The following is a 24,494-nucleotide window of genomic DNA, read 5'->3' on the forward strand; positions in this document are numbered from 1 at the left end:
AGTCTTCTTCATAGTAGAAATTTAGAATGCCAGTGTCGAATGAGGGCCACAATTCAGACCGTTGGCCGAGCAAAGTAGAAGCAAAAGGTCAACGGGCGGGCGGGCTCTTGGCAGTCCAAAATTAGAAATCACCCTCAGCAACGTTACGTTCAAGCTTTATGCATTCATATTCATGGTCGAAGAAAGCAATGCACGCGTATGCGCAGGTACAATTGCAATAACCTAAAAGGAAGGTAACATTCAAGCTTGTTCAAGTAAAATTCCAAGTCCTAATACGCTACTGGGTCACAGTCATAATCAAACGAGAGCGCGATCGACCAAGCTGGCAAGCTCTCGCTACAACCATGGCCATTACGTCCCTGGAACAACTACCTCTTTGCGCCCATCTGGCTTCGGCATCTGAAATTCTATAACTTTCTTCAAGGGCTTCGCTCTGTGGTATTTTCCTGAGTGCGAACGTGCAAAGACCTCTGGAAACAAGCGAGTCGTAAGCGCGATGTCAAGGTAAAACGCACCTAATTGTTGGAAACGATGAAAGTCAGATACAGGGCTGCGGATATGGAATGGAGGGCTACACCTCAATGAGATGCCGTGTCTCGTTTCTTCTGCTGGGTATGCTACTCGAAAGAGACCAAGAGAAGATTCCATTTGGTTACAAGCTTGATCACATCGACTTTTATGCTCACGATATACTGCGTTTTGTCATGGCCAAACGCGTATCACCTCCTCGGCTAAGCAAAGCTCGGAATATCTGTCAGAGTCGGCCATCGAGGTCACAGGATAGTGACATGCATAAAAAAGGACGTGCAAATCGAAGAACAGCTATACAACTTCAACATCCTCGCATTCCGGCCATCGTTCCACAACGGAGTCCTTCAGGTTTGTACAGGTCGTTCGACGGGTATAGATTGAAGATCTTGCGTGCCGATAGTCGAGGCTGAGGATGAGTATCTACTCCGTTGTGTAACGAGTGGGCTCATTTATTAGTTTGTTACACCCGCTTCTGTAAAAAGCAACAAACGCAACGTAACGCAATGACACAAAGTTCTCCACACTCCGAGTCAGTCGTACGTAGAAACGGCCTATAAATACTCGGTAAGATGTCAGGGCTCCAATGAGAGAAGATAAGCTATTGCGTATTCAAGCCTCGATAATTACTGTGGATGGAGATAAACGCCCAAACCAGGAAGAGAAAAATGCGAGAATTGAATACACCATGCCACCGAATGCTCCTGCTCTTTTCAAGGCTACATCATCATCAACTTGGAGCTGCTGCCTCGTCCAATATGGTAGAAATGTGGGTTGCATCCTCATAAGTGGGTAAACTGTCATGAAGGATCAAGCGATGCCCAAAGTAAAGCGAAGACGTCTCGCTCTCTGGAGCATCGTCAATGTTTGGGTTGGCAGGATCGGCCACGACAGAGACAGAGCGAGGTGTTGGAGAAGGTTCCTAAGAAGTGAAGATCTTGTTTCAGTTCGGGACAGAGAGACAATAGAAGCAAAACAATTCACCCTGACAGAAATCGAGCATTGGGCCTCAAGGTCATCAGGGGCTAGGCTTGTCGGTCTATCTTCCTGGGAGCTCATTCTGATTCGACTATGCTCTTGCTCTTGCTCCCTATTTGAAGTTAATGCCATCACGCTTCCCTGCCAGGAATCATCTGGGCGGGCTCGATGTCTGGTTGTGAAGCGTCCCGCGAGGAGCGTTGGTGTGATTCCCTACACAAGTTGCTTAGTATATGATAGCGGAGTCAAAATTCAGTGACACACCTTCGCAATATCAGCTATGACACCAAAGTAATACAGTCCCAAATCGTCCGGGTCATGGATGGTAAAAGCCAAAAATAGGATCAGGGATATTGAATAGAGAGCCGAGGATTTCACCAGCACGTCGATGAAACGGTGATAAACTCTCAGTCGACCCTCTGTTCCACGCCTAGGCCTAACTCCGGCAACAGTCAATATGCGGATAACCATGAGCAAGGTACACAATAATGTCGTCGCCAGGACGAAGGATATGTAGAGCATAGGGAATGGTTCATTATAGTATACTTCCACAATTTTCGACACTACACTGATGGTTGAATACATGAAAAGAGTAGATAAGATCGGACACTTTACCAGTTGCAGAAATTAGGCAAAGGATTGGAAGCAGAACGATAAGCCAGTACCGTCCCAAAACCATACAACAGCACCAAATCTAGAGCCGAAAAGATGATAAGCTGACGTGGATAATCACCAGCGAAGCAGCACACACGATATACGAGTCTGCGAGAATGGTACTCATTAAGGATAAAATACCCTTCTCCAAAGGGGCTGCTTGGTTCCCACTGACAAGCTTCGAGAATACGGTCCAAAAACTTTGCCCGTTTTCGATGAATGCGGAGCATAATAATGACCAACTGGTAGCGAAATTTGTAGTAATCAGAATATAAAGGGGAATAATAACGACGACGACCGAGGCTCGTCGCATCGGCCAACATTTGTTGATGACTGTGCCACTCACGTCGGCTTGGATGCCGCAGTATAGATGCTCTTGGCTCACATATATTCCACAGCGAAACAGCAAGAATTCCGGTGTACATGCCTGTCATCAGTCAACACGTACATGTCAAGGCGCTAAACATCGTTGCCTACCATGCAATAGCGCGTAGAGAATTGTGGAGTTCAGGATAGCGTCGAGATATGGAAACATGAGAGCTTTATCGTCATCGGTAAGAATGGATGGAATATCTGCCTGAACCGCCATGAGGAAAAGCAAGAGCAACGGGGTAGTGGGTTATGAGTATACCACGTACCGACCCTATCATTATAAAGTGCAGTTACTGAACACGTTCATTAGTTGTTGCAAAGATGATCATCGATGTCAAGTCAGAGCGGGATCCTTACGTACAGAGTCAAGGAACCCATCCCAGTGAGATTTCAGCGCAGCTGTCAGATTGAGTTTGTTCCATCATAGCGTGAAATTTGGCTGCAAGATTGACAGAAAAAAGGTGGGTAAGTTTCGATGTCATGTACAATAGTGACGTTGACGGCTCCTGGATCCTGGTAAAGGGATTGGCAAGGGTATCAACGTCTGCAAGCTATTTAGGCGAAAGTTTATCCTGGAAATGATTCATCACCTATCAGAAAAGTGGGGCAAGATAATAAAACACGTAGCCCATGATGAACTCGATGAACCTGATTTCTTCCCGAGGCGGTTTCCCTTTCAGTACTCGGCACATCTCCAGAGGCAGGGCGTTGCTATCCGAGTCTGATTCGACCCATCTTTGTTTCCATCGTCGTTTCTTCACTAGCCATCACTTGGACACTGAGATGAGCAAAGGCGATAACAGGCCTATACTGAGAGCTGAGAATCGACGGGTGAGCCACGGAAACGGCATGACGCGAGGCCATTGGGGGCAGGTAAATCATGTTACACCGAAGAGTGACCGGGCACCTAGAAAAGAACGAGAGGAGATCCCTGCTTATTAAGTGATGAAGAAGACAAGGCTTCACAGATGGGCTCATTATTCCGGCGACCGTAAGTCATGGAAGGCAATACATGTAGTACCACCGGCATCCAGGAGGTGACGCTGCAAGTCATGAACTGAGTTCTCTACTGCTGTACGATAGATAATCTCGCGGTTTTGATAATGATCAGTTAAGACCGTTGTATTTTTCAACGCATTAACAGACAAAACTGGGAAGAGAACGACTCTCATCATGGAGTGAACGTACTGTAACTATATCAGGGTCAATTTGTGGGAACACAGAGTCTATGGGCGCACCTTAACGTCACCAATACTTCCGCCAGGTCTCGTCCTTAACACATCTTTCTTTCGTTCAAGAATCAGGCTGTGTCCTGATCCCATCTTCCTGCCAGTGCGTGATTGTTTGCCGTCATTGAACCAACGATGAAGGACGGACTTTCGAGGGGCCTAACGGTCTCTCGATGCCGTGAGAAGGCAGATTTCAGTAACGAGGTATTCTATCCTTCCATCGCGTAGTCGAGAAACGGGATTGACAAGATATTGCTTGATCTCTGAGACCCAATGGAAGATTTGCCTGGAAAAGCGACGTCAGAGAAATCGTCGTACGAGATTGATGTTGCTAGATGGATTTTGTTAGAGGAACCTGAGAACAAGAAGATACCACGCACCTAGCAGTACATTGCATTTCCACATCATTCTCGGCCCAAGAACCCTCAAGGACCTCTGAACCATTTCTTTAATACGAGAATGGATCATTATTTGCTACCGTGCAAGAGTATCGAGTGGACGAGTCGCGGTCCAAATAGTATGTGCGGACAAGAGCTGATGGTTGTCTCGGTCAAGAGGGCGGCCCGGAATTCCGGGTGGTGACACCGCTATCCAAAATTCATCTTCATCAAAGTCGATGCTTGCTCATTGTGCACAACCATAGTAATAAATTAAATGCTTCAAAGCCGGGCTCTCACGACCACTATGTCCCTTCACCGACTACTTCATTGGGCGCATATCATTTTGAAAAACTCCTCTCTGTATGGTATTTTCCTGGTGCTCGTCCGGTTGCAAATGTTCGAAACCCCTTGGAAATGGAGGGGCGACACGACCCTCCAGAGTGTCGTCCGCCCGTATATGTCCGGCCAGCAACAGTAGCTTCCACTCTTATGTCTTCCTGAGGCTGCAGGCTGTTATGTGCTATAGTGATGGTTACGTTCACTGTTCCAGCCTTGGTTCTTCGCCGTCGCTAAAAGTAGCAACTTCCATGGCCCCGACATGGCGCAGGCAAGCGGAAGAATTCATGAAATGTGCATCGTTCTGTTCAGGATATCACGAATTTGTACATGGCCTTGAGCTAAGTATCATGGACTGCACGATGCACGTAATTTAACATTTGCCAGGTAAGTCTTGTGGGTGACAAGGCAAGCAAGTGTTCGCATCGGTTTACATCTGGAAAGAGCAAACGTCAATGTTTCTACTCTAGTGACAGTGGGTGGACGTACCTATAGCCATTCGACTCCGATTATCCCTGCCGCAACATTGAAAAAAAGGGGACATATAACGAGAAACGGGGGTCTTGTGACTCGAACACCCTTCGAAGTTTGAGCACTATCGGTGAAGGCTTCTGCTCCCGATCCGCTTGTATGCGAATGAAAAACTTGACCAAAGTGATCTACGAGAATCTGACAAGGAAAGAGACCTTTAACACCAACTAAATCGCCAGCACAGATTTTGTGCGAGATGCTTCCTTATCTTCTCCCCAAATTCCGCATCGAGGATCTACTCAGCCACACCTTCCCAGGAGCGTCAAGTACAGATGTTGGTCGGCGTCCAGAAACTGAACGGCGTATTGGCTATCGGCGCCTAGGTTGTCGGCATGAGGTTCACCTGGAATTTACGTGTAGGGGATAGAAGCCATGGGCATTGACTGTCCACACGTACTTGCTGTCTTCGTTCCACGGCCAGAGCTTCATAAGCGCAATGCTGTCAGAAATAGGCTGTGATTTTGAAGTCGTCGAGTCCACGTTTCAACACTCGCCTATCATCGTGCCTTCTTTGGGCGCCTTCTGGTTTCGCGGTCGCTCGATTGTTGACATCAGGAATCCGTACGAAACATGTTCCCCACTTGATAAGTAAAGCGTCCCCAGTTCCAAAAATGCCAGGTGACGGTGTGTTCGGTGGTTGTTGACGTTGGTATGAAGCCAGCCGGCAGATCCCGGAGAAATCCCTGTCCAAAAGTGGTAATCACCGCCATGGCTACGACGCTTTGGGAAGAGCTACCTACATTTGAGATGACTATGGGTATAGAAACGCAGAAAACGAGTCGTACTATGAAATGATTCCTGGTTTTGACGCCTGTTTCCCTTGAGTTGATGTGGCATCTTCGGATGAGCCTCCATGATTCCGCTGACGACTACGTCGATGTTTTGCGTCGTATTTCCTGCAGAGCGCGAGCACCCAAAGGAAATGAGCAGGTTTATATAATCAATCGAAAGATAAAATACATAAAAGCACAATACAGAAAAGGATAATACAATCAAAGATAGCTCCCAATTTTGTTCAAAGTCTCAGCCCGACTTTCAGTCGTCGTGGCCCCTACTGTATCCTTTCGACAACTACCACGAACTCATCCGACCGCTGCGATTGAGCTTCGACGTCCATTTCAAGGACTGAGCCCTGCATGGTGGATTCTTGAAGGTTTGTCGTGCCAAGTTTCGAAGGTGTCCGGAAATGAAGTGCCGACACCGTAGTTTCATCGGAGTCATCTTTCGGTTGAGTATGTCCTGCAGCTGCCCTACCAACAAGGAGTGTGGGTGCAACTCCCTATGCGAGGTTCTTAATAAATGACAAGAGAGTCTAAGGTAATGAACCTACCTTCGCGATGGCAGATATGATGTCAGAGTAAAACGTTCCCGAATTATTTCTAATGCTGAAAGCTAAATAAAGGAGCTGAGATATTGCATATACAGCTGAGGACTCCACGAGCACTTGGATGAAACGGCGATAAACTCTTAGTCGACCCTCTGCTCCACGCCTAGATCTAGCGATAGTTGTAATGCGGTAAATGATGAGCAAGTTGCATGACAATGTCGTCGCCAGGTTGAAGGATAGATAGAATTTTGTGAACAAATCATTGCGTGCGGACGCATGGACATTTTCGTAATATGTTTGCATGGTCCTTGATACTGAATAAAGGTCAGATATTATTCTGAGCATAAAAAGAGTAGACAGGACAAGACACCATACCGATTGCAGAAATTAGAAAAAATATGGGAAGCAAGACAATAAGCCGGCGTCGTCCCCAAACCATCCAGCAGCACCAAATCTAGAGTCGAAACAACGGTGAACTGATGTAGGTAGATAGTCCCCGACGGAGTTGCACACACCATATATGACTCTACAAGAAGGGTACTCAAGGATGCTGTGATACCCGTCTCCCAGAAGACTGTCTGGGCCCCACCAGTAAGCTTCGAATATACAGTCCAAAAATTTTCGCCGTGATCGATGAAAGCAGAGCATATCTTTGACAAACAGACAGCAAAATTGATGGTAATCAGAGCATAGAGGATAATGATAACGATGGCCAGGGCTCGTCGAATTTGCCAACATTTATTAATGGCTGTTTGATTCACTTCAGCTTGAATATTGCAGTGGATATTCTCCTGGCTCACAAATATTCCATAATGTAACGGCAAGAACGCCCGTGTATATACCTGTCATCAATCAATACCAATATATTGAGACACAGAACGTCGCCGCTCACCATGCAATAGCGCATAGAAAAGGTGAGCGTTCAGCATAGCATCGATGGTTTGAAAAAGATAAGCTTTATCATCATCGGTAATATCTGACGGAATATCTATCTGAATCGCCATGGAGGAAAATAAGAGCAATGAGGTAGTGGTTTATGAGCACATATACCAACTTTATAAATTACTGGACACTGCCTGCTGCGAAGATAATCATCGCTTTCGATTCCAACTCAGCAGGATTCCTTCTCAGATCCTTAAATAGGTCTTATAGCGCCTTGATCCGTTATGGCATGAATCTGCGATTGCTTCACAGAAAAAAGGTGGAAGGTTTCAATGGCAAGCATGATCGGAATACAGACGAATCCTGAATCCCAGTAGGGGTTGGCAAGGGTGTCGACGTCCGCTAGGTATGTTAGATGAGATCCCACGACACGGCTATACATGACGGGAGAAAGTTTACCTTGGAACTATTGCATCTATCAAAGAAATGAAGAGGTGGAGAATACAGCACGTACCCCATGATGAGCTTGAAGAACCCGGATCTGTTCCAGACGCAGTTTCCTTGCCCGCACTGGGTAAATCTTTGAAAAGATGGCACTACGCAACGTCTCGGAGTCGGCCCATCATTGTTTGCATCGATAGTTCTTTCATTAATCATCACTTAGATGCTGCAATGGTCCAAAGTAGCTGTGATAACGCACACCAATACTGAGAGAATAGACTGCCAAGCCATAGAAGCAAACACCAATACGAGTCATACGACCAATGCCAACATGGCGCGATGCCATTGGCGGGAAATCAGTTTCAGGCTACGCAGAAGAGTAACCGGCACCTCTAAAATATCACGAACAAGGGAAATGCCTGCTCGACAAGCGATGAAGAGGACAGGGCTTCATAGATGGCTTCATTATTCTAGCGACATTGCACACAAACCATCAACATCCTGGGAGTGGCGTTTCTACCTTTGTCGTTTAAATGATACTGGATAATCCCCTAGAGGCGAACTAGATAACGCGTCAATATAGCGATTATAGTTCAGACCGATAGCCCTTTAGACTCACCTATCGCTTCCCCCTCCTTGGGCACCTTGCGGCTTCTATGGCACTGGTTTCATCATTATATGATGATTTGATCATTGACGTTAAGGTTCTGTAACCTGACTTCATGGAAAACATTTCTGCGGTTCCGAAATTTCCCAGTGATAATAGATTCGGTATAATTGAGGACGCAGAGGTAGCAAAATGTTGGTGCTGACATAACGCTGGCGTGCAAGTCACGAAAAAATAGACAGCTCGCAATCACCAAGGTTCCAGAAGGGCGGTTGATAGACAATATGCCGTCGAACGAAGCTCCGAGCCATAATAGAAGTAAGAAGTTGAGAACGGTCCCATTTGATGACAACTCCACCGTGGTCTGTTATTAGTTTGAATACAGTTTGTCCTGTGGAGGCAGCCGATAAACATGAAGAAATTCACAACATGCGCGTGCTGCCTGCTTTAGGTTTTGACATCATGATTTTCGTCTCGTCGCATGAATCAAGCTATCAAGCTCGGCGCCTCCGAGTTATCATCGTTTGCAGTCATGGATGCCAACACGGCCATGGCTGCCTCGATGGGCATACCTCCAGAGATGGCAGGCGAGTACCCATCGTATGGTTGTCCTCGTCACGGCATTGAGGAGGGCGATGAAAATGGGCCACTCTTGAAAGCCATTGGTAAACCGAAAGCACCTTGGTCGTCATACGCCTTTCAAGCTTGAGCCACAGTTAACGAAGGACCTCTGCTTCCAGACCAGTCGAGTCGCGGATGCAAATTATATTATGTCGCAGGGCATGTATACAGTGCTGCAGCAGTTAAATTTAAATCCGCACGTACTTGCTGTCTGCATACCTGGGCGATCAAAACATCCTGAAGGTGACGCTGCTAGAGATAGGGGGGTTTGATGTCCTCGAGCCCATTTCACAAGACCTCCTATTGCCCACCTTGGGAGCCTTCCTGCTTCTAGTCACCGAATTCGTCGTCGTTCTATTGCTGGCGCCAGGTATCTGTCCAAAGAGAATTCTATAGCATCTCACTCGATAGGAAAGACTTCTCCAGTTCTGAAATTGCAGGACGAGGACGTATTCGGTGCAATTGCAGATGCAGAATAGAAGTGTGGACATTATCGTTGGTGTTGGTATAAACGAGACGGCAGTTTCCGGAACAAGTCTGTCCAAAAGTAGCAATCACCGCCAAGGCTGCAAGGTCCTAAGACGGACTATATTTGCGATGGGTATGTGAAGGGAAACACTGAAAATAAACCATACGCAAGCACAGAAGAAACCCACTAATCAGTCAGAAGGCGAAGAGGCCTGACTGAAGGGGGTTTGTCAATGAAGCATAGTTAAACTCTGCCGGAAAAAGGTTAGAACATTCACTACGAGTATGAACAGATGCCTATTTTCGATGCTTATTTCCTGTGAGTCATTGATTGATTGTAAATGAGTCTCGATTTCCTCGCCAATAATCGTGATGATGCACTGCGTCATATTTTTCTGGGGACTATATATAGCATAAAGACCCGAAGGGAAAGAGAGATTACAGATATTAAAAGGCTGTAGCATGATAACCGAAAACAATAATACGACGGAAAAAGGCGATCCAAACTTAGTCCATAGTCTCAACCGGACTCTCAAGATCTCACTCGCGAGTGGCGACTCGTTCAAGTTCATCGTAAGAGCCATTGCGTCTTTCAACAACAACCACAATCTCATCAGAGTGCTCCGGTCGAGCCTCAAGGTCCATTTCACGGATCATGCTCTGTGGTGGATTCCTGAAAGCTTATCGTGCCAGGTTCCGAATATGTCTGGAAATGAAGTGTCGACACTGTGGATTCACCAGAGTCATCGTGGGGCTGCGTATGTCCCGCCGCTGCCCTACCAACAAGGAGTGTGGGTGTAACACCCTGTGCAAGGTGTTCAATGAATGACAAGGAAACCTAAAGGTGTAAACGCACTTTCGCGATGGCAGCTATGGTATCAAAGTAAAACGTTCCCATATTATTTCGAATGCTGAAAGCCAAATAAAGGAGCTGAGCTATTGCATATAGCGCCGAGGATTCCACAAAGACTTGAATGAAACGGTGATAAACTCTCAGTCGACCCTCTGCTCCACGCCTAACCCCTACAACGGTCAGAATACGGTAAATGATGAGCAAGGTGCACCATATTGTTGTCGCCAGACCGAAAGATATGTAGAGTGTAACGAATATTTCAGAGGGTGCATTGCTGTACTTTTGAAATATTTCAAAAACGATTCTTGACACTGGGCAGGAAGTGGATAGGTATATGAAAGAGAAAATGACGGCAGGTACTTACCAACTGCGGAAATTAGACAAAGTATCGGAAGCAGAACCGTGAGCCGGCGCCGACCCCAAAGTATCCAGCAGCACCAAATCTAGAATTGAAAGGATAGTGAGATGTGGATAATTCCCAGCGGAATCGTACGCACCATATATAAGTCTGCGAGAATAGTACTTATTAAGGCTGAAATACCCGTCTCCCAATAGGCTGCGTCCCAACCATATAACCTCAAATATACGGTCCAAAAGCTTTGCCCGTTTTCGATGAATGCGGAGTATATATCTGACCAACTGGCAGCAACATTGATAGTAATCAAAGCATAGAGGAGAACGATAACAATAATCAAGGCACGTCGGGTCCGCCAACAGTTATTGATGACTACCATTCACTTCAGCTTGGATGTCATAGTGGAGACACACCTGGCTCACAGATATTCCACAACGTAATAGCAAGAACGCCAGTGTATACACCTGTCATCAATCAACACCGACATATCAAGCACTAAACGTCGTTGCCCACCGTGCAATAGCGCGTAAAGAATCTGGGAGTTCAGATTAGCGTCGAGCAATTGAAAGCAGTAAGCTTTGTCGTCGTCCGTGAGATCTGATGGAATATCTACCCGAGCCGTCATGAGGGAAAGCGGGGACCACGGGATAGTGAGTTTATGAGAGCAACTTACACCAACCCTCTTGTTATAACAGTGCAGTTATGGACACGCTCATTGGCTGCTGAAAAGATGATCATTGGTGATCAAGTCAGAACGGGTTCCTTAGTACGTACCAGGTTCATTCAGCAATTTAACAAGCCACCGTTCACATTGACAATGTGCCGGAGAAGGCTCGCACCGTAGCGTAATATGAACTGCGAGCCTCTTAGAGATATATGTTCTGTCGAATTAGCAAATGACTTCGGGGAAGAGAATCAACATGACCACCCTAGTGAGATTTCAGCGCGCCTGTCAACGCGAACGTGTTCCGTCATGATGTGAATCCCGATTGGATCTTGCTCCAAAATCGACATGAAAAAAGTAGGATAGTCTCGATGCCATATGCGATAGTTACGTCCCGGATATTCGAGTCCCTGGAAAGGTGGAAAGAGCACCAGCTTTCGCAAGTCATACAGAGATGAGGACCCACCGCATGGCCGTATCATTGGGAGAAAGATTGCCCTGGAACTAGTGCACCTATCAGCGAAGTTGAGACAGGGAATACAGCACGTATCCATGATAAACAGCAACCCCTTCCAAACGTAGATTCCTTGCCAGCACTCGGAAAATCTCTGAAGGTCTGAAGGCAAGGCGTTGCGGAACGTCTCGAGTCGACCCATCTTTGTTTGCATCATCGGTTCTTCATTGATCATCACCTAGATACTGTGTCAAGCAAAGTAGTCGTGACAAGGCGGGTCAATGCTGAGAAAATAGACTGCCGGAACATAGGAACAGACATTAACATCGAACCCAATGTCGGGTAGTTAAATCAAGTTACGCGGAAGGGCGATCGTGCAAAGCACCAGGAATGACGAGGACAATGCTTCATAGATGGACTCATTATTCCGACGAATATTGCGCATATACCACAACCACCACCGGAATCAGTATACAACATCATAGACGTGACGTTGTAACTCATGACACCCAGGCAGTGCAGGGCAGTCCACCTTTATCAGCCGATATCACATCCCGCAAAGATCATCTATATATCGAGTCATAAGAGTATCACGCATGAACTAATAGAACCTTACAAGACTTACATATTTCACCCTCCTTGGATGCCTTCCCTCCTCAATGATACCGATTTCGTCGCCATTCGATTGTTGATGCTAGGTGTCTGACCAAGGAGAGTTCCCTATGCCTCAACTGATAGACAACATCTCTCCAGTTCCAGGTTTTCTTGATGGATGCAATGCAATTGAGATTTGAGAGAAGTAGAAGTATGGATGTAGGTGATAGCATGCAGCCGACCGCAAGTTCCAAAAAACCAGGCTGTTCGTAACCATCAAGACTCTAGGAAGGGCTAAAATACCGTCGAACGAAGATGAAACATAAGCCTGAACGCCCCGTGGACAGCCGACGAACATAGAGGCACTTCTCGTACTGCCTGCTGCATGAATCTCGTCTCGTCATTGCAAGCAAGCTTGGATCTTCGTCATCGATCATGGACAGCAAATGTACTTGCAGGCATCATGGGTGAGTACTTGTCCAAGAGTTCTCGTCGCGACGAGCATATGAGCCACTACTGAAAGCTGTGGGTAGCTTCGGCGCTTCGGTTACATGCTTTCCAAGCCTCCACGACTGCCAACAAATGGTCTCTCCACAGCTCCTAGAAGTGTATATTGAAGTGCAGCAGCCCTTCGCGCAACATTTCCCGTCGAAAATCCAGTGGTCTCAGAAACTGCACGACTGTATTGGTCAAATGCCATCCACTCAATCTGGTGGACGTCAGCATGAAATCCACCTATACCTGCAGTATTACGCGTAAGGAAAGGCCGGAAACCAGTTATCCTTGTTAAATCCGCACTTACTAAATGCCCACCAGCCACATCTTCTCCGTGATCCACACCAGCGCCCTCCCTGTCGACTTAAATTTTTAGCGGTAGCCATCGAGCTAATCTGAAGACGACTATTGTGACGCAAAGGCTAACAGTGAGACTTGCAGGTATCACGCATTAGATATGAACCAATGAAGCTTGAAAGGACAAATAATTATAGATGATGGGGGAAATAATACATCTGCTGATACAAAACGATGAAGAAAAAATCCGACAGCCCACCAAGGACGAGATTTAAACCTCCTGGCTGATACCATCCTCCTTCCGGCCCTTGCCAGACTTCGTCGGCAACAGTTGTGATTCAATGTGGGGGACGACACCACCCTGGGATATGACGACGTCACCAAGGAGCTTATTCAGCCTAATAACAGTCAGCGATTAGAAGCAGATAAATGACGAGGATGACTCACTCTTCGTCGTTCCGGATGGCGAGTTGCAAGTGACGAGGCACAATACGTTGCTTCTTGTTATCACGAGCAGCGTTACCAGCGAGTTCGAGAATCTCGGCTGCGAGGTATTCGAGGACGGCTGCGAGGTAGACTGGCAAAAATGACGCGTCAGAAAGATAAAAATAATACGAAAGATATAGCAACTTACCAGGAGCACCTGCACCAACACGCTGAGCATAGTTGCCCTTCTTCAAGAGACGGTGCACACGACCGACAGGGAATTGGAGACCCGCCTTGGCGGAACGCGACTGCGACTTGCCACCGTCACCGCCAGCCTTGCCGCCAGTCTTTCCGGATTTGCCACCTTTGCCAGACATTGTTATGCGAGTGGGTTGTTGTGTAGAGGGTGAGTAGTTTTGAGGAGGTGTTTGAAGTACTCGAGGTGGTGGGAGTTAACAAGGATCGAGGGCAGTGGGAACCCAGAATTTATACCGCGAGTGCAAATAAGGTTCAATCACGTGGGGTGTCTCTTTGTTGATTCTGGTCAACAATCAACAACGAGACGCGTCGGAGCCAAACAAGAACAACGTGACGCGTTCTGATATAAACCCCGCTACGTCCTCGTTGGCTCCCGTCTCTCACTTGCATCTCAGCACTCACCTCTTCGATACAAACCTTCCTCGCCTTCAAACTTCATCAGCAATGGCCCCCAAACCTGCTTCCACTGCCGGCAAAGCCCCTGCCTCCACCGCTTCCAAGGCTCCCGCCAAGTCTGAAGGTTCAAAGGCTGCCAAAAAGACTTCCAAGCCAGCAGCAGCTGACGGCGATAAGAAGAAGCGCCGAAAGTCACGAAAGGAGACTTACTCTTCTTACATCTACAAGGGTATGTGGATTATCAACGTTGCTGATCACTCATCGATTGACCCACAATTACAGTCCTTAAGCAAGTTCACCCTGATACGGGTATCTCCAACAAGGCAATGGCCATCCTCAACTCCTTTGTCAATGATATCTTTGAGCGGGTTGCCACCGAGGCTTCCAGTACGTTGACTCGCCTTCTAACCTCTACTTAAGCTAACATTACCTCCAGAACTCGCGGCCTACTCCAAGAAGTCCACCATCTCTTCCCGTGAAATCCAGACATCAGTGCGGCTGATTCTGCCTGGTGAACTGGCCAAGCACGCTATTTCAGAGGGAACTAAATCGGTGACCAAGGTTTGTCATCTTCTGTTCGTGCATTCGCTCTGTCTAACATGCTTTGCAGTTCTCTTCGGCAGGTGCCAAGTAATCTCTGGATTTGTATTGCACTTGTATTGTATCGTATCTGTACTCTTTATTATTTTTATTCCCATTTCCTTAATTCTTGATGCGTGCCGTGAGTGAATGCTGTCTCAGTTAGGCGAGACTTGAGCGTTGTGCGTGCGTGGGAATGTATGGCGGCGTCATTTTGGCGTCTATGTCGGCGCTCCCTCAGGAAGTGATTGACTCCATCATCGACCACCTCTACGACGACATCCAGTCCTGCAAAGCATGTCTCCAGGCTCACCGCTGCATGAAGGATGCCGCACATACCCAGATTTTTCGCACAGTCTCCATTGTCCAACCAGCGACCATCATCGACAGTTCTGGGACCTACATCGTCCGACGGTTCCGTAGGTTTTATGACCTTCTCAAGACGTCGCCTCACCTCGCCCTGTACGTGCGCAAGCTCATCCTGTGGGAAGAGGCGACTCAGCTCCAGCGGCGTCAGTACAGGCGAGGTTGGATGCATACGGAGCAAGACCTAGCGCGCATGCTAGTCGCTTTGCCCAGGCTCCAAGCTCTCCATCTCGACGGCCATAACGACTACCTGTCGTGGCAGGACATGACAGACGCCGTGAAGCAGGGCATCATCACGGTCCTACTTCTCCCCACTCTTCGCTCCGTCGTCGTCCAGAGATTCAACGACTTTCCAATCTCCACCGTCTTATCGTCACCGTCCTTGACGTACCTCGGTGTGCTGCACTGCGATGGCCTCTTTCTCGACCGTGACCCAACCATAACGCTCGTTGAAGAACTTCTTTTGCACGACATTTCCATGACCCTGCTGAGATGGTTATCCTCCCCTACAGCCTCCGGCTGCCTCTTTTCCCTCACAAGCCTTACCCTATGGCCATCAAAAGAACAGAACATCTCATTCCCCCGCCACCTGCACCGTGTATCCGATGACATCCTTAGTGCCGCCCCAAACCTCGTCAACCTCTTGTTCGCTCCCATCGCATACCGTAAACGCCTTCAATTCCACAACCGCACAACACTAACATAGTGAATGTAGAAGCACGATACAGCCCCTCCAACGACTCCATCATACACCTCACGAATAACCGCAAACTCGAGACCCTCGAGCTCCGTATGGACATCAAGTTTGTGGGGAACACACGCTCGGATTTCGTTGCTTGGGCTGCGATGACTATCAATACCATCCCCGATGAAGCTCCGCTGAGGTCTATCGTCCTGCGGGGGGACGCTGCGAAACGGATAGAGCCCGGACCTGTCGTCAGTTGTGGGTGGGACCAGTTTGACGATGCGGCTATCAGGGCGACGTCCAGGGTGGTTGTTAGTCTAGAAGGTATTGCGGCGTTTGCACAAGGGGAGGTTGCGACTTCGTTGCAGATGCCGAGGCTGCGCGAGAGGGGGATCTTGGAGATTAGGATGATCTGATCTGAGGAGGGTAACGGTGTGGTCCTGTTTCTGCCATTCCATCCCAGGTCATCGTAGACTGGCTTGCTGAATACTGCAGCTCCAGTCTACGGCCTTGAATCTCGAAGTGTTCTACTCATCTCAGTCTGCGGGAAGAGGATTCTCGATATTCTGGCAGTGGTTGGACAGTCTAGCCACTCTGTGGCATTTGGTCACTATGTTATCGACCGACGATCAGAATCTACTTTCTTTTTTGCTTCCCTTCATCATCGCCTTCAAGCTTCAAACCCGTCTTCGTTTATTCCGGAAGTACGAGCGGGCCGATGAATCTCCTCGCCATGTGAAAAGTAAAAATCTTGTTGCTTTTTCATGACCAATTTCGTACAAAATACTTCATTGAAAGGCGCCAAGGAAACACGCTATTTATAATCCTCGAGAAAACTATTTTTGAACCCTCAGATTTCCTCGGCATCAAGATCGGCACCAGCCTAAACACCACCACCTTTCTCATGGTCTGCTACCATTTTGGGCCTACATCCAACTCTTTCTTTGATTATTATCTCAAGCGACCTTCGCGTGGAATTTTTTTGGGTCATGCCCACATATTTTTGGCTTTCTGGACGCCTTTTTTCACGTATTCAGTGAGACGGGTAGGCTGTGGTGAGTATATTGGAACTCTATTCCCTTGTGCTTAGCTGGAGCGTGTTTCAATTGGTCTTCGTTTTGCAAGGCCCATTTGTACTACCGCCAATGTTTCTTTATCTAGTCTCCGTATGTCAAACGGCACGAATTGGCACTACTTCAGTACATGTCCCGCTATCAACCGCCACTTTTGCGACTGTAGGACGGTCTGGCAGTTGCTCATCCGACAAACCGCCTCCGTGCGCTAAAACCACCGCTTTTAGACTCTGTCCAAGATCAGCGACTCGAAAGGTTTCTAATAATAACGCCATGATTTCATCACTTCACACGAACACCACATACGCGCAAGCGCTCTCATTACCTATCTACTTTTTTTCCTTACCATGACCTCCAGCTGGTTTATTCTCTGCTCACGGTGGTGAGAAGTGCGCTCCTTTCAGTCAAATCCCATTGGATATGTTTTCCTACGTGCGTCGTTCCATGGGGCTCGTGTTTCTGGCATTCACAGGAGGGTTTAATGCCTCTGCTGCATATTTGCGACCGGTTCCGAGCGTGGAAGAGCAAGGAGGGTATAAATATTCTAGAGATGGTTGAGGGGAACTCAGCACGCTATGTTCTCCCTGCTTGCATCGGTTGTTCTTCTTACTCTCTTGCGCCCCCATCCTGCTGCTGGCGTGGCGGTCTCTGCGCCGTCCAAAGGTGGCAGGAAGGAAAACTTGAAAGAATTCACTATCGACCTCGTCAACAACGCTTTGGCGCCCGACGGTCATCTTAGGAGTAAGGTTTACTTCTTCAGTGCAGTTACTAGACTGACTTTGTGTAAACTCAATTTATAGGTACAATTGTTGCCAATGGAACGTGAGGACATTCGTTTTCTCCTTGTATACCATACGTCCTGACAGTATCTTCAGCTACCCCGGCCCGCCGATCTTGGTTAACAAGAATGACATGTTGTCGATTACGCTCCATAACGACTTGGTTTGTCGACTGCTTCTGCTTACGCCTCTTTCTCATGAATCGTCAGGTCGATCCCTCGATGCGTCTTTCCACTTCAATGGTAGGCTTTGACATTACGTGACGCGTGCCTAATAACAAGTCACCCTAGGATCTGGATGGTATTTTCTTCCCGACAGCAAATTTGTGGAACGAAGGATCTCCCTTTGTCACTACCTGTCCTATTGGACCTGGCGCGTCTTATACCTACGTTGTTGATCTCAGTGAATTCGGTCAAACTGGAACCTTCTGGTATCATAGGTATGTGCATTGGCTTTATGACACATTGAATCGTCTTGATTATGCGTTGTACAGTCAATTGAGTATTCAGTACATTGATGTACGTAACATTGATATTAGAACATTAACTATACCAAAAGCTTCTCTCTTTTCCAGGGATTCCGTGGCCCGTTGATCATTTACGGTACGTTGTCTTCGATTGTCCGATAATTCCATAGCTTATGTGGACACTCAGACCCCAATGATCCTTTGGCTCATCTCTACGATGTTGACGATGAATCCACTGTAATATAAACTTGTCACAGATGTTTTCCCTGCCACTTATTCAACTTTCTAGATCATTCAACTCGGTGATTGGTGGCATAACAGCACGCTTCCTATGATCCAACAATTCGAGGCGACTGGAATCATTCCGTAAGCCTGCTGTATTTTCATCTCGGCTGTTTCTGACAAACCTGGCACGTCTGCAGTGTCTCCGACTCTGGCACAGTAAACGGCATCGGCCGCTTCAACGGCGGTCCCGAACTCGACTGGTCAGTGATTAACGTCGTTCCGGGCAAGCGATACCGATTCCGCATCATCAACGAGTCGGCCCGGAATGTCTTCACCTTCTCGATCGACAAGCACAGTTTGACGGTCCGCCCTTCCAGACTACGTTGTAACTGTGTATTCATGCATGTTTTTTCCTAGGTCATTGAAGCTGACGGAGAGGAGCTCACCCCTTCGGTGGTTGACAAAATCGATATGTTAGCTGGTCAGCGATACTCTGTCGTTGTAAGTATTGCCCTCATTGTCAAAGTTGATCATCCTTGAGAACATATTTGTCCACAGGTCCACGCAAACCAACGTGTTGACAACTACTGGATTAATGCGCCATATGTATGTACCAATTACGCGTATATGTTTAGCCTTCTTACATTTTGCGATTCAGGTTGGGGGTAGTCCTTTGAATAACTTGAACCGTGTGTCTCTCTCCTCTTCCTGTATGGTGGTACTCAAAACTCTGAAGAAAACGCTACTCTGTCCCGAGCAATTTTGCGATACGCCGGTGCGCCCAGGCGGGACCCCACTACTCCCATGACCCTCGGGCCAGCCAACGGGGTTTCTCTGGTCGAAGGCAACCTCCGTCCCCTAGTTCCAGAACCGGTAAGATTTCAGCTTACACACATCTACGCGTCCTAATGCATTCTTCGCAGGCCCCACCCGCCGACGTGAACATCACGCTTGAGTTTGTTAACATTGCCGGAAAAGCAATTTGGAACGTCAACAACGTTTCATACGTCCCTCCTGTGGTCCCGACCCTTATGAAGGTCATCGAGGGCGAAGTTGAGGCGTCCGACTTCAATGAGACAGAGAACACCTTCATCCTACCGGCCAACAAGACCATCCAGATTACATTCCCACCTAAGTGAGTTTGCTTGTGCCTTTTGTGTATGTGCTATGCTGATGGCGACTAATAGCGACGATGATGACGCTCACCGTGAGTTTTCCTACACTGTACGTTCCACGACCTTGGCACTGACATCTCTACATAGCGATTCATATGCATGGCGTATGTTCCTGGTCACATATTGTCGACATTATCACCCTTACCCTGACCTCTCTAGATGAACTTCTGGTTGATCAAGTCCAACAGCACCGAAGAGATTAACACTAAGGATCCCATCAAGCGTGACATTGTTGCCGCTGGTGCTGCTGGTGCTATGATCAGGTTCAGAACCGACAAGCCTGGCACGTTGTTTTCGCTAGTTCTCTTTTCGCTTTACTAACCGCTACCCCTCAGGCCCGTGGTTCTTCCACTGTCACATCTTCTGGCACTTGCAAGCCGGTCTCGCCACGGTGATGTTGGCGGATCCGGCTGACGCGGCCACGCAGATCGAGCCTGATGCGATCTGGGACAGTCTCTGCCCTACGTATGATGCCCTTCCTGCGGCACAACAATGATAGCCTGAAACGAGGGAAGGACGAGACTTTGAGAATTAATATCTATTTTTGGATGTGTATCTTTCTGTCGGCGGTGTACTGATGTATAACAGGTGAATAGTAATTGTACAATCAAAATGCCAAAGCAATTTTTAGGTTCAAAAGATTTCACATCGGGCCCGAAAACCCGACGGGACGCGTTGCCGAGGTTTCAAGCATCGGCCACGTTTCACTTTGCTCTTCACGATCCTCCTGTTGCCAATTGACTCTCAAAGTCCTTTTCAGTGCTAATCCACAATGTTCAGGATTTTGGCAATTACTTTCGGTTTATATTTCTAGGATATACCAAAGTACCTCACTACAGGTCATCTTCTAGCGGACTAAGACCCTGTGCCGTGCCGATCAGCTGCTCGAACTGGAATCGATAACGTTCAACAAGAGCGCGGTCGACCATAAATCGCTCAAAGGCGGCTGGGTCCAACTGTCCGCTATATTCGGATAAAGCTGCCAGCGAGAACAAAATTAACTGCCAGAAGTCACGAATTTCAGAAATGGCCTAAACGTACCCTTGAGACCTTCTTGTTGTGCAACATCATTGCGCACACTCCATCCACCGAGGTCGGCCTGGTGTTCCTCAGAGAGGAGCCAGTTTAGGTAGAGCTTCGCAGCATTAGGGTGTTCTGCTGTCTCGAATATAGCGGCCCGCTGAGGCCAAATAATGATATGACTAAAGTCGTTCCCTGGCAACTGCTGGAACAGCCCAGAACTACCGTTTGTGAAACCAGTGCCAGTGGTAAATGACACGACGCGATCATTATCGGCCAAGAGGAGGGCGGCGGGAGTGGCGGTTCCACGGACCCACTGGATGTCTTGCGCGATGAAGCTGTTGATTGCGTCCCAGCCGTGTGTTTGCTGAATCTTGTAGAACCTGCCGATTTATCAGCCGTAAGCTCAGAGAGGAATGTTACGAGATCGCTCACTGGAAAAGGACCGCGTCGTCGTCGTTGGGATATGTTGACACGATCTTTCCCGCCCATTTGGAATCCAGGTAGTCCAGGAACTCAGTAGGCGCCTCAGACACGTTGGTTTTAGCCGTGGCAACGTTGTTGGCGAACAAGTAGTACGCGATTCCTCTGCGTCATTAACCGGTCTTCAGCCGACACCGCGGAATTAGAAGTTCGGGAAGACTTACACATAGGTGGCATTGTCAGCGTCCTTGATGTTGTCTGGAATCTGATCCCATCCTGCTGGCTTATATGCGAGGAGCTGTGGAAAATGTCAGTGGGCAGTGATCACTTTCGAATATCATTGTGTACTCACACGTCCTTCTTCCTTCCACCTGATGAAGTCGTGGAGTGTCTGCAGATGAGCAACGTCTGTCCCTGCTAACCCGGTCTGGTTCAGCGATCGGTCGATGACACCGTCATGATACTGTCAAGAGTCAAATCGCTAAGCTATAGCCATGAATGACTTTACTAGACAACATTACCTTTGACAGGTCGACAGTAAGGGTGATGTTGATCTTCGGGAATTTCTCCTGGAAAGCTTGGACGACAGCGTCCTGTTGGTCCTTCTCATCGCCACCGGCCCTGACGACGAGTTGACCCCCTTCGGCGATGGCGAGTTCGTACAGCTCGTCAAGGGAAAGGGTTTCCACGCCAGTATCTTCTTGTTTACCAACGACAGCTGCAACGGACGCTAGGGACCCTGAGAAGAGCGATACCGCGAGGAGCACAGAGTGGAGACGCATGATACTGGCTGTTGTTCAGGACGCAGGAAAAGAGGTGCGAGAACGACGTATTTTTTGACAGCTAATATCTTGCTTTTATACCTCACACACGTTTCGTCCATGCTTTCTTTCTTGCCAAGGTTGTTCGACCCGACACCGACAAGTCGCGATCGACAAATGCATATTACGCGACGCGCGACACGCGATAGGCATAGCAAATGACGCGCCCAGGCAAAACCTCTCTAATTCGTGGGTGTCCGTTGTCCATTTGCGGGAATCATGATGACAAGGATGGTTACGCTACCAATGCTTTGTCGGTATGTCGCGTGGCAGCATTGCAAAAGTTTGTCATCCGTATTCCAATAAGGAATAGAAATACCCACGACAACCCACGATATATGCAAATGTACCGCATTCTCAGTAACCGACATGGTGATGGTGCATTGATGGGGAAGATTATGCTTTTCGGACTTGTCCGACTTGGACTCTCAGGCCGTGCTGGCCTCGTGTCTCTTCCCCAGATTCCCCTGCAGAAGCCTATGTACAGGGTAGCGGTAGCCAAGACTCGCAAGGTCGACGGAGGTCAATGCGACTAGGCAAAAATCTGGAAGAAAAACTCTGCTGGCATCGAAAACTGCGATCCGGATTAACATTTGATTATAGCCTACGTGATTTGCGTTCAGGGTGCCGAGCGAATTTTGCGAACAGACCCGGCGACGTCAAGGACGGGGTTATCTGAATCCTTCCGCTCGTTCCACATCACCTCGACGTTCTAAATGATCATAATGCTAACACGGTAGCGGCTCAAGCGCGGATTCTGTTAGTTTCGATTGGCCTTCTGCAGCACACATGGTTACTGTCTGTAGCTTTTCTATGCTTGCCTATGCGTTTGTCAGTGATTATCCTGTGCCTTCGAACCTGTGCTTGCTTACTTCTGATAGATCTTTCAGATTAAATGTATGGTATCCAAGTGGTCCAAGAACTCCGAGTCGGTGACACTGAAATTGCTGAAATACTTACCTTTACCTTTATGACACAGTCGGAACCCAAGACCCGACACCGAAACAGAAGGTGTAATACAGAAACGACAAAATATCCTCACACAGAGGATATCCGGAAGAAACCTAACCAGCTTGGTTGAATGCTTTGATTCGGCGGTCATGCCCAAACCCGACTCAGTCGATTACGTGTATACACAGCCACCTTACGACACGGCTGCTCCGCAAATATTCAAGTACAATGTCAAGGACGACTGATCCTATGGAATAGGACAGGGTGTGCTGCGGTACAGATGGATGGTACTAGCTGTTTTGGTTGCAGGCGAAAAATAGGAAACAGTCACCTGCCAGGTATCCATCCAGAGCTTCCAATTCCAAAGAAACCTGTCATGGGTACGTGACACGTTTAGCACGGGTTGTTCTTTCTGTAAATAGGACTACCTTACCCACGTCAACCTCACACCATGACGTCTGACACCCAAAGCGCTACCGCGCAGGCGCTCAGCAAGAGTGGAATCCCCGAAGCACCAGCGTATGTCTATGTATTTCCACGTCATGACAGCTCTTTCAAACATGAAGAACCAGCCCATGGGATCTCAAAGCACGAAGTTGGACCTTTGTATTATCACCGCTATCAAAACAGGCAAATTTTCCAGCAGGATGGGCTGCGCCCTACCAGGCGGAAGCTTTGGCAGGTAGTGGCGAATTTATAGGAGGACCGGGAATGATCATGGTTGGTTATTTCAAGATGTAAATCACAGTTCGAAGCTAACATGAATAGGTCGTGTCTTACACGGAAACGCCGGTCGGTATGTCGCTGTTTCATATGTGAATTCTCAAAACTAACTGTATCGATGTTGTGCAGGTCCATGTTAGTCTGTCGAAACGAGAGACAAGCAAATGGAAAAGTTGACTTTCATTTGGAATAGATGACGAGGTGATATACATGCCTGGTAGATGGAAGTACGCAGACGGAACCACAGGGGCACGAATCACCAGGATATACGTTTCGACTGCAGCTTCAATGGAAAATGGTCTGTATTCTTCAAATCCTGGAATCCCTTCGACACTGATGCCGTAGCACAGGTCGAAGAAACTGGAACATCCCTAGTAGGTCTTTTAGTAGACTCTTAACACAGCGTCTTCACGTATCTTGAACCCAGAACAGGTGGCATCGTTCTCCTTTACCGAAGATCCCACCACATCAGCGTGGTCCTTGACTGTCAGTCCTCTTGATAACCCCTCGACACCGTTCTTCAAGGTATCCGTTGGGCGTATCCCACTGCTATCGAGTTTTCGTATCCCCTTCACGTCCAAAATCCTCGGCAGTCTTAACACAATCGTGCAACCGCCACTTCCTCAAGGATCCTTGCCCGAAGAGGTGGGAACCGAGAAGGGAGCTGTTTTTACCCCGCTTATGAAGCAAATGGTACGATTCACCAAAATGAAAGGGGAGTTTGAAGACGGAAAAGTTGGAGATGGGATAGGGTTTCCCGCGGTGGTGCCTTGGGGACTGGCCTATCAAATGGAGGATGTGGTCATGGACTTTGTGGTTCCAGAATGGAGAGACGAGCTCAGATGAAAGATGTCTGGTCATGTACTTATATATCGAGCTTTCAACATAACCCTTTAGTAGGCACACTACGATAGGCTTTACTGAAAGAGTGAGATGTCAGCGCAATCAAGGTTAAAGCCAGAATTGTTGGATTGCCAAGTGTTGCGCACCACAGTGCAGTCAATGTCGGGATCTTCGGTTGTCAGGGCATCAAGCGAAGAAGCAGTCGTACTTACTCTCCTC

General features: G+C 47.9%; 9 protein-coding genes across 9 annotated transcripts; 4 read left to right on the top strand and 5 right to left on the bottom strand.

The window, feature by feature from the left end:
• Positions 1–1,099: 1,099 nt before the first annotated feature.
• On the bottom strand, positions 1,100–3,164 carry EV420DRAFT_616436 (uncharacterized protein). The gene is made up of 7 exons (XM_060482803.1): positions 2,638–3,164; positions 2,482–2,587; positions 2,258–2,402; positions 2,122–2,200; positions 1,771–2,069; positions 1,513–1,719; positions 1,100–1,450 (listed from the first exon to the last, which is right to left on the bottom strand). The coding sequence occupies exons 1-7, from the start codon at positions 2,747–2,749 to the stop codon at positions 1,259–1,261; spliced, it is 1,140 nt and encodes a 379-aa protein (XP_060328424.1). The 5' UTR covers positions 2,750–3,164; the 3' UTR covers positions 1,100–1,258.
• A 2,767-nt stretch (positions 3,165–5,931) lies between these two features.
• EV420DRAFT_1765859 (uncharacterized protein) lies at positions 5,932–7,549 on the bottom strand. The gene is made up of 6 exons (XM_060480847.1): positions 7,228–7,549; positions 7,136–7,177; positions 6,851–7,083; positions 6,711–6,789; positions 6,339–6,649; positions 5,932–6,287 (listed from the first exon to the last, which is right to left on the bottom strand). Exons 1-6 carry the CDS (start codon positions 7,337–7,339, stop codon positions 6,060–6,062), a joined length of 1,005 nt encoding a protein of 334 aa, XP_060328425.1. The 5' UTR covers positions 7,340–7,549; the 3' UTR covers positions 5,932–6,059.
• Positions 7,550–9,699: 2,150 nt separating this feature from the next.
• On the bottom strand, positions 9,700–11,187 carry EV420DRAFT_1696592 (uncharacterized protein; the record flags this gene model as incomplete). Its single annotated transcript, XM_060479434.1, has 6 exons — positions 9,700–10,159; positions 10,211–10,518; positions 10,572–10,650; positions 10,705–10,934; positions 10,985–11,026; positions 11,076–11,187. The coding sequence occupies 6 exons, from the start codon at positions 11,185–11,187 to the stop codon at positions 10,001–10,003; spliced, it is 930 nt and encodes a 309-aa protein (XP_060328426.1). The 3' UTR covers positions 9,700–10,000.
• Positions 11,188–13,232: 2,045 nt separating this feature from the next.
• EV420DRAFT_1556454 (histone 2A) lies at positions 13,233–14,078 on the bottom strand. The gene is made up of 3 exons (XM_060473667.1): positions 13,701–14,078; positions 13,514–13,643; positions 13,233–13,464 (listed from the first exon to the last, which is right to left on the bottom strand). Exons 1-3 carry the CDS (start codon positions 13,867–13,869, stop codon positions 13,338–13,340), a joined length of 426 nt encoding a protein of 141 aa, XP_060328427.1. The 5' UTR covers positions 13,870–14,078; the 3' UTR covers positions 13,233–13,337.
• On the top strand, positions 14,037–14,871 carry EV420DRAFT_616694 (histone H2B). The gene is made up of 4 exons (XM_060482805.1): positions 14,037–14,375; positions 14,429–14,533; positions 14,583–14,707; positions 14,757–14,871. The coding sequence occupies exons 1-4, from the start codon at positions 14,195–14,197 to the stop codon at positions 14,778–14,780; spliced, it is 435 nt and encodes a 144-aa protein (XP_060328428.1). The 5' UTR covers positions 14,037–14,194; the 3' UTR covers positions 14,781–14,871.
• A 77-nt stretch (positions 14,872–14,948) lies between these two features.
• On the top strand, positions 14,949–16,192 carry EV420DRAFT_1645274 (uncharacterized protein; the record flags this gene model as incomplete). Its single annotated transcript, XM_060477757.1, has 2 exons — positions 14,949–15,756; positions 15,807–16,192. 2 exons carry the CDS (start codon positions 14,949–14,951, stop codon positions 16,190–16,192), a joined length of 1,194 nt encoding a protein of 397 aa, XP_060328429.1.
• A 1,120-nt stretch (positions 16,193–17,312) lies between these two features.
• EV420DRAFT_616532 (Cu-oxidase-domain-containing protein) lies at positions 17,313–20,135 on the top strand. Its single transcript, XM_060482804.1, has 19 exons — positions 17,313–17,590; positions 17,650–17,671; positions 17,725–17,791; positions 17,838–17,870; positions 17,919–18,067; positions 18,122–18,146; positions 18,203–18,230; positions 18,282–18,331; positions 18,384–18,460; positions 18,517–18,682; positions 18,737–18,820; positions 18,878–18,925; positions 18,978–19,008; positions 19,056–19,192; positions 19,243–19,454; positions 19,507–19,526; positions 19,582–19,598; positions 19,654–19,777; positions 19,830–20,135. The coding sequence occupies exons 1-19, from the start codon at positions 17,425–17,427 to the stop codon at positions 19,988–19,990; spliced, it is 1,617 nt and encodes a 538-aa protein (XP_060328430.1). The 5' UTR covers positions 17,313–17,424; the 3' UTR covers positions 19,991–20,135.
• Positions 20,136–20,213: 78 nt separating this feature from the next.
• Positions 20,214–21,817, bottom strand: EV420DRAFT_616914 (uncharacterized protein). The gene is made up of 6 exons (XM_060482807.1): positions 21,459–21,817; positions 21,290–21,400; positions 21,162–21,235; positions 20,950–21,102; positions 20,536–20,897; positions 20,214–20,473 (listed from the first exon to the last, which is right to left on the bottom strand). Exons 1-6 carry the CDS (start codon positions 21,717–21,719, stop codon positions 20,328–20,330), a joined length of 1,107 nt encoding a protein of 368 aa, XP_060328431.1. The 5' UTR covers positions 21,720–21,817; the 3' UTR covers positions 20,214–20,327.
• Positions 21,818–23,128: 1,311 nt separating this feature from the next.
• EV420DRAFT_616836 (uncharacterized protein) lies at positions 23,129–24,314 on the top strand. The gene is made up of 7 exons (XM_060482806.1): positions 23,129–23,228; positions 23,282–23,429; positions 23,478–23,505; positions 23,562–23,567; positions 23,626–23,730; positions 23,783–23,806; positions 23,860–24,314. Exons 1-7 carry the CDS (start codon positions 23,161–23,163, stop codon positions 24,276–24,278), a joined length of 798 nt encoding a protein of 265 aa, XP_060328432.1. The 5' UTR covers positions 23,129–23,160; the 3' UTR covers positions 24,279–24,314.
• The last annotated feature ends 180 nt before the right edge of the window (positions 24,315–24,494 follow it).

This window comes from Desarmillaria tabescens (assembly GCF_030435595.1).
Source record: "Desarmillaria tabescens strain CCBAS 213 chromosome Unknown EV420scaffold_28, whole genome shotgun sequence".
Lineage (NCBI taxonomy): Eukaryota > Fungi > Basidiomycota > Agaricomycetes > Agaricales > Physalacriaceae > Desarmillaria > Desarmillaria tabescens.

Coding starts and splice junctions, on each gene's coding strand:
- EV420DRAFT_616836 (XM_060482806.1), top strand. CDS start 23,161: ATGACGTCTGACACCCAAAGCGCTACCGCGCAGGCGCTCAGCAAGAGT. Junction 23,731..23,782: donor TGCAGCTTCAATGGAAAATG/GTCTGTATTCTT, acceptor GCCGTAGCACAG/GTCGAAGAAACTGGAACATC. Junction 23,807..23,859: donor AAGAAACTGGAACATCCCTA/GTAGGTCTTTTA, acceptor TCTTGAACCCAG/AACAGGTGGCATCGTTCTCC.
- EV420DRAFT_616914 (XM_060482807.1), bottom strand. CDS start 21,719: ATGCGTCTCCACTCTGTGCTCCTCGCGGTATCGCTCTTCTCAGGGTCC. Junction 21,401..21,458: donor TTACTGTCGACCTGTCAAAG/GTAATGTTGTCT, acceptor GACTCTTGACAG/TATCATGACGGTGTCATCGA. Junction 21,236..21,289: donor GGTGGAAGGAAGAAGGACGT/GTGAGTACACAA, acceptor CATTTTCCACAG/CTCCTCGCATATAAGCCAGC.
- EV420DRAFT_1556454 (XM_060473667.1), bottom strand. CDS start 13,869: ATGTCTGGCAAAGGTGGCAAATCCGGAAAGACTGGCGGCAAGGCTGGC. Junction 13,644..13,700: donor TGTTGGTGCAGGTGCTCCTG/GTAAGTTGCTAT, acceptor CATTTTTGCCAG/TCTACCTCGCAGCCGTCCTC. Junction 13,465..13,513: donor GCCATCCGGAACGACGAAGA/GTGAGTCATCCT, acceptor GACTGTTATTAG/GCTGAATAAGCTCCTTGGTG.
- EV420DRAFT_616532 (XM_060482804.1), top strand. CDS start 17,425: ATGTTCTCCCTGCTTGCATCGGTTGTTCTTCTTACTCTCTTGCGCCCC. Junction 18,821..18,877: donor GTCAGCGATACTCTGTCGTT/GTAAGTATTGCC, acceptor ATTTGTCCACAG/GTCCACGCAAACCAACGTGT. Junction 19,455..19,506: donor CAGATTACATTCCCACCTAA/GTGAGTTTGCTT, acceptor GGCGACTAATAG/CGACGATGATGACGCTCACC.
- EV420DRAFT_616436 (XM_060482803.1), bottom strand. CDS start 2,749: ATGGCGGTTCAGGCAGATATTCCATCCATTCTTACCGATGACGATAAA. Junction 2,201..2,257: donor TTCTCGCAGACTCGTATATC/GTGTGTGCTGCT, acceptor TTTCGGCTCTAG/ATTTGGTGCTGTTGTATGGT. Junction 1,720..1,770: donor TCATAGCTGATATTGCGAAG/GTGTGTCACTGA, acceptor CAACTTGTGTAG/GGAATCACACCAACGCTCCT.
- EV420DRAFT_616694 (XM_060482805.1), top strand. CDS start 14,195: ATGGCCCCCAAACCTGCTTCCACTGCCGGCAAAGCCCCTGCCTCCACC. Junction 14,534..14,582: donor GGTTGCCACCGAGGCTTCCA/GTACGTTGACTC, acceptor CATTACCTCCAG/AACTCGCGGCCTACTCCAAG. Junction 14,708..14,756: donor GAACTAAATCGGTGACCAAG/GTTTGTCATCTT, acceptor CATGCTTTGCAG/TTCTCTTCGGCAGGTGCCAA.
- EV420DRAFT_1765859 (XM_060480847.1), bottom strand. CDS start 7,339: ATGGCGATTCAGATAGATATTCCGTCAGATATTACCGATGATGATAAA. Junction 7,178..7,227: donor TTTCTATGCGCTATTGCATG/GTGAGCGGCGAC, acceptor GATTGATGACAG/GTATATACACGGGCGTTCTT. Junction 6,650..6,710: donor TTTTCTAATTTCTGCAATCG/GTATGGTGTCTT, acceptor ACCTTTATTCAG/TATCAAGGACCATGCAAACA.